The sequence below is a fragment of the Trachypithecus francoisi genome, unplaced genomic scaffold (genome assembly GCF_009764315.1).
Source record: "Trachypithecus francoisi isolate TF-2019V2 unplaced genomic scaffold, Tfra_2.0 Lachesis_group4, whole genome shotgun sequence".
Classification (NCBI taxonomy): Eukaryota; Metazoa; Chordata; class Mammalia; order Primates; family Cercopithecidae; genus Trachypithecus; species Trachypithecus francoisi.
Genome location: NW_022681469.1, coordinates 94,508,039 through 94,516,711, shown reverse-complemented (window position 1 = coordinate 94,516,711; position 8,673 = coordinate 94,508,039). Strand labels below are relative to the sequence as shown.

The following is an 8,673-nucleotide window of genomic DNA, read 5'->3' as shown; positions in this document are numbered from 1 at the left end:
ACCAAATTCCCAGTGTCGTGTTGAGATGGATAAGCGAGGCCATGTTAAGTTGTCCAGATTGCCTCTCTCACTACCACTCTAGATGGGGGAGGGGAGAGGGCAGGTGAAGATTATTGCCAGTGGCAAAGGAAATGGAGGTAGGTGTACATGCACTGGCTATTCATTGCCTTCTCTGGAAGTCCTTTGAATGTTTCTTTCTAATTGCTATTTTTCCTTAAGATGAAGATACATAAAAACACAGAATTAGTGATTTCCCCTAATACCATATGACTACAAGAATTGAGGTGTCTTCTTATCTTTCTTATCTTTGATCATCTATATATATATTTTTTTGCTCAAAAAATATTTACTGGGGCATTCATTGGTCAGGTTTGGGGCCATGGGTACAGGATGCAAAGATTAATAGAGGAAAGAGTCTGTTTTTAAAAAAATTATTGGTTATTATTATTATTATTGAGACAGAATCTCCCTCTGTTGCCCAGGATGGAGTGCAGCCCCAGGGTCTACCTCCCAGGCTCAAGTGATTATTGTGTCTCAGCTTCCTGAGTAGCTGGGATTATAGGTGTGCCACCACGCCCAGCTAATTTTTGTATTTTTAGTAGAGATGGGATTTTGCCATGTTGGCCAGGCTGGTCTCCTGACCTCAGGTGATCCTCCTGCCTCAGCCTCCCAAAGTGCTGGGATTATAGGCGTGAACCACTGTGCCTGTCTTGTCTTTTTTTTTTCCCCCTGAAATTAGTTTTAAGTCATGAAAGGAGTCTGCTCTCTTGAGGCATCCACGTGCTGGCTGAGAAGAAAAAAACCATTGATTTTAAGGTGCGGTACAATGTGGTAGATGCTTTGACAGGTAGATAGGTGCAGTGCTTTAGGAACCCAGAAGAGGAAGGCAGAACTTCTAGTTATTATTTGGAAGCTTGTACATTGTTATGCCTTATACAGTGGTTGTATAGTCCCAAAGACTTTGATTGCAGGTTTATAGATATTCCCTATATTAACATGTTTTGGAATTTTCTACATCATCCCTCAGTTCCTGTGAGGCAATGGGACTTACAAGTTAAGAGTAGGGGACCTGTAGGTAGGTAGACTTGGATTTCAAATCTGGGCTCCTGCCTGACCTTCCAGCTGGGTGACTTAGGTAAATCACTTAGACTTCCACAACCAGAAAGCAGTGTGCAAGTGCTGGGGTTAAATGACGTGATGGATGCAACACATTTAATGATGCCTGGCATGTAGTAGGTACTTATATATATATCATGTGATTATAGCTTTTTTTTGGTGGTGGTGGTGGCAGTGACATGAAACTTGTTTTTATTAAGCTTCACGTGACACACACAGACTAAGTTGCTGAATTTTTTAAAATGTGATTTATTGGTATAAAAACCATTTATACATTATATAAATACAATATAAATATTTCTTTAAAAAATATGTATAAGTTAGCCATTTATTTGAGGTAAGCGTACACTTTCCAAGAAATGATCTGGCTCTGAAACAAAGGATATTCAAACTACATAGCCACTTTCCATTGTTATTTCAAAACTAATACATAAAATATTTCAAGTGGTACTTCATAAAAATATAAATATCACTTACATAAATTAACTCAGCTTCACATATTTAAATATTAATAAATTAAAAATAATTAAAATAGTGTCCTAACGCTCATACTTTTAGTTCTCCATAGAGAACAACATAAGTTCTGTGCCCAGTGGACAGGTTTCTGACCAGAAGAAGGAATGTCCATGAACAACAACACTCTGAGGTGCCCATGTTACATTTGCCGAAGAGCCCTCAGGCTGGACTGCAGGAACTCCTTAAAGCTGCGCAGGATGAGATGCGTCGTCATGTCCTGCAGCCACTGGTTCTGCGCCTGCAGCTTCGTCAGCAGACTGGCATTTGTGGTTGGTTCAGGGGTGGTTATTGCATCTAGATTCTTTGCCTGAAGGAAAATGAAAGCAAAAAGGATTGTTTAAATATTGAATAAATCCTTTGCAGTGAAGGGATGCTCTGGGCTATGGGATGATGTTCAAATGTGAAATGTGGGGTGAATGAGATTAACTGGGGTGCCTGCTCTGAGTAGGATCCTTCCATAGCAATGAACTTCTTTTTTTTTTTTTTCGAGGCAGGGTCTCACGGTCTCACTCTGTCACCCAGGCTGGAGTGCAGTGGTGCACAGCAACCTCCGCCTCCTGGGTTCAAGCGATTCACGTGCCTCAGCCTCCTGAGTAGCTGGGTTACAGGTGTGTGCCACCATGCCTGGGTAATTTTTTTGTATTTTTAAGTAGAGATGGGGTTTTACATTGTTGACCAGGCTGGTCTTAAACTCCTGGCCTCAAGTGATCCACCCACCTCAGCCTCCCAAAGTGCTGGGATTATATCAGCACTATGCCTGGCTCACAGCAACTAACTTCTAATCGTCCCTTTGCTGTTCTGTCTCCCATTAGACCACAAACATCCTGAGGGAAGCACCACTATCTTTTTGTTTGTTTGGTTTTGTGTTTTTGTAGTGATGGGGTCTCGCTTTGTTGTCCAGGCTGGTCTTGAACTCCTGGCCTTAGGAGTTCAAGGAATTCTCACCTTAGGCTCCCAAAGTTTAGGGAATACAGGCATGAACCATCAAGCCTGACCAGCATCACTATCTTATTTGTTTGTATTCTGTCATATGAAATAATGCCTGGCACATAGTTCATATTTAGTATATGAATGAAGAACCCATACTTAAAAGCATTTTAATATGGGTTCTTCAGTGGCCTCTAAATCTAATACTTTTCTCCAGTTTCCCTCTCACCATCCCTTTAGGATCTGTTGAAAGACCAGTGATCTGGTGGTGTAAAGAGGACTGGGAAACTTTCACCTTTCCATAGACCCACCAGATGGGATAAGTAACTTATGGAAGGCCTTAAACCTCCAAGTGTGGTCCTGGAATTCTGCAGCAACACCAGGGATATAAGCCTGCTAGAAATATGACCCTCAAACCCACCCAAGGCCTGCCAAGTCAGACTCTACACCACAACAAGATGCCCAGGGAATTCCCATGCACGTTCACATAGGAGAAACCCTGGCTTAAGGCAAACAAGTAGAAATGGCAGAGGCAGGATCAGCACCAAGGGTTTCCTTCTAGGCCCTTACTTATTGAGCTTTGGCTCCTCCTCATGCTAGCCAGCAACTCTTTACTCCCTGCTGTTTGAATAGCCAGCTACTGGTGGCCAAAGCCCTTGGTACCTCTTTCCAGACTTGAATCTCTGACCATTTCTCTGAACTAACTGGTAAAAGGTAGGAAAAAGAGTTGAAACAACTACAATGAGAAGAATGCCACTTGGCAATAACTAAAATCTTAAAATCATTTTATGCCCCTTGGTCTTTGTTTCTGTGGATCACTGGGTGGGGATGTACTTCTTTCTGCCCTTTTTTTTTTTTTTAATCTCTTGCACTATTAAAAATTGATGTTAAAATCCACCTCAGTTAATATAGTTTAAAGTACAGTTATTGATGTCCTTTGCAGAAGAGAGCCAACCAAACAAAAAAAGGTTTAACAGTAACTATCAGAAACTATTTCTCAGACTTTTTTGTTTACATGTAGCCTTCTCTTTTGGAAGTGGCATTGCATCCCTGAGTTGTCCAGGACACTGTCTTTGAGCCTGTCTTCCCCCACACCAAGGTGAGGGAAGGAGGACACACCCACCTTTTTCTGCAGGAACTGGATCAGGACTTTTGTACTCATCTGCACAGCTCTGGCTTGTTCCTCACTGCTCTCAAACCTGTTCTGGAGGTACTCTAGGTATACCTCAAACTCCAAAAGACCGGTGATGATTTTCACCAGGCAAGTCTCCTAAGAGGAAAGATGGTGTGAAAATTGGTTATTGCCAGGAGATAGAATCAATTTGAAAAGTTAAAACTGCCACAATTTGATGTATTTTCCCTCTGCTCATCTAGAGAACTTCAAGTACCTCTTAGGCAGCATGTTTTTGGACATTGGACAGCATCATTTGAAATAACTAGACAATCAGAGGCCCCATGTAATTAGTTTTACCCAAAGCCCAACAGATGCTAGAATGTGGCAGTGGGGATCCTTCTCTGATTCTCCCCCTTAATGTTCTTCATACACGCTTGCCCTTGTCAATGCTGGGCTGGCACCTCCTTTTATAAAATAATCAGAAGTCAGTGCAGGTTATCTCACTGTGGAGAATGAGGTGGGCATGGAGGGAGGGCAGACCTGGACCCTGCCAGGGGCAGCCAGAGAGGGAAAAGGCCCTGAGACCACCTTACCCAGGATGAACTAATTAAACCTGTGGGAGTTTTAAACATTTGACAGTTGTTAAAATCTCAACACAGTGGGACCATCTCTGGCCATACCTGTCCAAGAATAAACTACCTTTAAAAAAGCTTGAAGTTGGCCTCCTCATGAAATTTACATAACATCTTTACATTTACCCCCTTTTTATTGCTGACTGGATCTATATGTATACAGGCACTGCAAGCAAGAGGGTGAAGTTTTGCCTAAGGAATAGTGAAAAGTGAGTGTGACAAGTTGGTACCTCATTGAATCCAGATTGGAAGCATCCATCTTTTTCAGCCATCTTTGGAAGGTTCAGGTTGTTTTCTGCCAGTGCCTCTTTGCTGCTTTCACACATGTTACTCCTGTTACATGTCTGGAAAGAATACCAGAATTGTTATCACCTAGGTGCCCCTATAACAAACACCACTAGAGGGTTTTTTCATTGTTCAACCACAGCCAGGAAAGTCTCTAAGAAAAATGAAGCCACAACTCCTTGGCATCCTGGCAAACAAATTCCAGTGGAGTGGGGGGCACACTTGGGTTCAGTTCCAAGCTCACCTGAGACTTCAGGTGTGTTACTTAATCCTGAGTCTCAGTTTCCTTATCTCCAAAAACTTTCCTTGCAAATTTTGAAGATTAGACACAATACTTATTGAAAGTGTCTGGCACACAGTAGATATTTAATAACAGCAATTTTGACAATAATTAGGTGAATATAATTCAAACCATAGAATGTTCCAGCTGGAAGGACCTATGAGATCACCTAGTCCACCCCCAGTTTTACTGATGGAGTCCAGAGGTGGTAGGGAATTTACCCAAGATCACGAGGCTGGTTTGGCAGAACCAGAATTCGAGTGTGGGCTCCCAATCTCCTCTCCTGTGTTCTTTTCCTTCTACCAAACAGGACCAAAATACCTTGCATTGAAAGTGGGGAGATGCTTTAACCTATTTATGATTTGCCACTTTGGTGGGCTCTGAGGTATGAATCTTAGCTGGAATGGCTTTGAGGAATCCTAACCATTGAGTTTACATAACCAAAAAGTACTGCATCTGCTCTGAGATGAACATGCCTTTCAGGTGGCACTTTTCTAGTCCTTCCAAAGCCCAAGGGACAAAAAGGAGCTTAACAGACCTTATTTTTTGGTAAGGGAAAAGGAAGCCCTGAGAAGCAATGACCCTCAGCTCATGCCAAGAGTGGGCATGGATTTCAGACCCATTCTGCATTTTCCAGAAAGGAAAGGAACCTCCTGAGACCAGCAAAGGATAAATACAGAAGTCAGTCTAGTCGGCCCCGTTGGCCTCAAATCTACAGTGCCCTAGAACCCAGCAAAGACCTCCTAATGCGGGCAGCCCCAGTCCACAGACAGGGGCAAGGGGAACGCATGCGCACACGGGCCCTTCAGCCCCTTTGCCAGGCCTACCCACCTCCTTTCTCAGGGCTGAGATGCCGTCGAGGATGTACCGAATGTGTTTGTCAATTCGTTCTGAAGAGGTCAGTGGCTGGCTGTGTGGGGCGGCTACATCTTTGGAATCTTCTCCTGGGAGTACTGGGGCAGGGAAGGCGGCAGGCAACACCAGGAGCAGCCCCAGGGAGAAGGCAACTGGACCGAAGGCGCCTGTGCCGGAGGGGAGCGAGCGGCGGCGTGAGCTGACAGCACAGCTGGGAGCCTGCCTCTGCTGCTGGCCGCCCGCCAGCCCTCGCTGGGCCACACACCCCTCCCTCACACAGGGCTCGACCGCCGCTGGCCGTTCCAGGGCTAGGGATTTCCTGCACTTACTTGTGGAGACGGAATTCATATCTGGGTTCCTGGAGGGCAGATAGAGCTTCTCTTTCGTTCCTGGTGGGCTCCAGGGCAGAATGAGCCTCAGACATCTCCAGTCTCATATTTATTGGGGCTTGAGACTCTAATATTGAGACTCATGGGAAAATCCCACATTTGATAAATCTTTGTTGGAGGGTTAGGGTGGGGCCAGAGCGGGTGGGGCTGATTGGAAACATTAAGATTGTGCAATGTGACGTCCTTTAGCATCGCAAGACCCAACTAGGGGGAAAAGTGCAGCTTAGGTCGTCACTGAGGCTAGCGCTAAGAAGCAGAATCACTCTTCCTTTACTTTCTTTTTTTCTTTTATTAGTGACTCAGCAGTTTGGCATGTCTTGACAAAGAGTAAAGCTGAAGTCATGCACGAAGTTTTACAAAGAGAAAAAAATAAGCTAAAGCTATGTTTTTTGAAAAAAAAAAAAAATTCAGTGACCAGATTAACAGGCTAGAATTTAGCATTCCAGTTAATTTGTATTTGTAAAAACTGACGATGTTCTGAACTGAGTTTCCTCTGACTCCATCGCAGCCCCCCAGCCTGGAGTTAGGAAGAAGGTAATGCTACCAGTCGTCTGCGTTCTTCTGTGTTCTGGCTCTCCCTGTGACCAGCTGTTGTAGAACTGCCTGGCCACCCTCAAATTTCGTGCAGTTACTTCAAGGCGTCTCTAGGTGGAGTGTGTGACTCCTTTTTGCCACCGCGTGGCTTCTGCCACTTTCCTCTTCACCTTCTTCAACCCACTTAGAGGAGGCTGGCTGCTGCCCTGCCCTCTCCCAGGTGACCCCTTGGGAATCCTCCCAGTGAGGACTTTGCTCTCTCTGCCAGAAGCTTGCCTTGTGCTGCCAGTGCTCTCCCCATTGCCACCTGAGTCTCTTCACCACTGTTCCACTGGCTCTCCTGGAGCCCTGAAATTACTAAAGCCCACTTGGTTCAGGGAAGAAAGGGGGAGAATACAACTCACCTCTTTGTTGGGGATGTCAAAGGAGGACCTTGTGGCATCTTCTAGAGCTTGTGTTTATAGCTCCCTCTCCCTGTAAGGCTTGATTTGAAATCAGAAGAAGCTACAAGGAAAGTATGGACGTAGGCACGGCTCTGGGCTCTGAACCTGCTTCCCCATTGGCACCCAAAGATTTCTTATTGGGTCAAGCTTGTTCAGAAGCCCTCTTCCCTCAGAAGGTGTCTCTTGCAGGAGGATCCTTGGTCTCATGCAAATGGGCTCTAGACTAGGCTGTCCCTCCAGTCTCCAGAGACCCAGACAACTCTGAGATGGCTTCAGGCTGAAACCAGACTCTTGCACAAAACCAAAACACTTATTTACCAAACATGGTGTTAACTTCACAATCGGTTTCTTTGCTTTGCTAAGAAGAGATCTCTTCAAGATCGATAAAACAGTGACCTCTGTTGGGCATTTACTCAAGTTTTGTTTTGTGCATAACATTTCAGGACCCGCCTGTTGGGGAAAGTGAGGTCATCCATTCTTCACCGATTGTCTAAACAGAGAGACAGTGGTCTTCTGCCGCGGTGGGATTTTTTGGTGTGAAAATGAAAATGGGGGAGGATGGCTAGATGGTTTCACTTTTAGTGCTCTCTGGTCTTAAGCAACGTAGACACTCCTGAACCAAGTTCTCTTTCCTGCATGAAACGAAGCCACTGCTCCCAGCTCCGCAGCCGTGCATTGTGTTCTGTCTATGTGATGTGAGATTGCTTTTGCTCAAATATCTATTTTTTAGAAAATACAATTCAATGAATTTCAAATACTTGAACTGAGTGACATAATACAACACACAGATTTATCTTTTCAATAAAAAGTGTTTTTTTAAATAGGAAGTTCGTGTTGATAATAAAATGTTCAAATAGGACATCAGGGCATACGGGGAAAAGTGTCTCCTTCCTATTCTGGCTCCTTTTTTCAGAGGTAGCACCTAATCGCCTGTATTTTCAACCAAACCCTCTGTTATCCTAGCCTGGGAAAGATTTTCTCGTTTTCCCAGCTGTTTGATCCTGGCTGTTACATCAGGGATCTGTGCCCTTGTTTGTTCACCTATAAAACGGGGGTAATAATAGTTCTTCCCTTCTAGGGCTGTTGTGAACATGGAACGTGATGGAATATAAAAAAATTCCTGGCGCATAGTAATCCCACAATACATGCTAGCTCTTTGAACATTCCTTGGCTCAGAGTCTCTGCCTTGGAGAACTCTTCCAGCTTGGCTCTATCAGTTCACCTGGTGTCTTGCCTATGAAGGAATTATGAATGAGCCAGGCTTCTGTACCAGCAATGAGCTGGTCTCCTAATCATTTTCCCTAGAAAGAAATGAGATTCTGTGTTTTGTTGAAAATGCCTTATGGTACAAAGTGCAAAATGAAAAATAATAATAATTTTCTCTCTTTTTTGAGAACATTAAGATTCCCAAATCAGGTCTCTTGTTTTAGATAATTAGTCCAGCTTGTGTCTTGCTCCTACTAGACTTTTCCCAAGCCTTCCGCTAAGTGTTTTTATGTCAGAAGTCCACAGCCTTCCCTGTGCATGGTGATTGCCATTAATTCAAACTCCTGAGAGTGGCCCTCGAGGGTGAAGGGGCCTG

At 44.2% G+C, this 8,673-nt stretch overlaps 1 protein-coding gene and 1 long non-coding RNA gene across 3 annotated transcripts; one reads left to right on the top strand and one right to left on the bottom strand.

Annotated features, from left to right (window-relative positions):
* Positions 1–1,341: 1,341 nt before the first annotated feature.
* Positions 1,342–6,694, bottom strand: IL6 (interleukin 6). 2 transcript variants are annotated; one of them, XM_033193204.1, is made up of 5 exons: positions 6,055–6,694; positions 5,702–5,892; positions 4,536–4,649; positions 3,683–3,829; positions 1,342–1,939 (listed from the first exon to the last, which is right to left on the bottom strand). In XM_033193204.1, the coding sequence occupies exons 1-5, from the start codon at positions 6,071–6,073 to the stop codon at positions 1,772–1,774; spliced, it is 639 nt and encodes a 212-aa protein (XP_033049095.1). In that variant the 5' UTR covers positions 6,074–6,694; the 3' UTR covers positions 1,342–1,771. The 2 variants fall into 2 exon arrangements, with proteins under 2 accessions (XP_033049095.1, XP_033049094.1); XM_033193203.1 differs by lacking the exon at positions 1,342–1,939 and having other exon boundaries at positions 2,321–3,829; positions 5,702–6,073.
* On the top strand, positions 5,716–7,918 carry LOC117072794. The gene is made up of 2 exons (XR_004432947.1): positions 5,716–5,768; positions 6,623–7,918. It is a non-coding gene; the product is annotated as an uncharacterized LOC117072794 (long non-coding RNA).
* Positions 7,919–8,673: the final 755 nt, after the last annotated feature.

Excerpts from the sequence above, each read along its gene's own strand:
- IL6 (XM_033193203.1), bottom strand. The coding sequence starts at position 6,073 with ATGAATTCCGTCTCCACAAGTAAGTGCAGGAAATCCCTAGCCCTGGAA. Across the intron at positions 4,650-5,701 it reads TCTCAGCCCTGAGAAAGGAG|ACATGTAACAGGAGTAACAT; the intron begins GTGGGTAGGCCT and ends TATTCTTTCCAG. Across the intron at positions 3,830-4,535 it reads TCCAATCTGGATTCAATGAG|GAGACTTGCCTGGTGAAAAT; the intron begins GTACCAACTTGT and ends CTTTCCTCTTAG.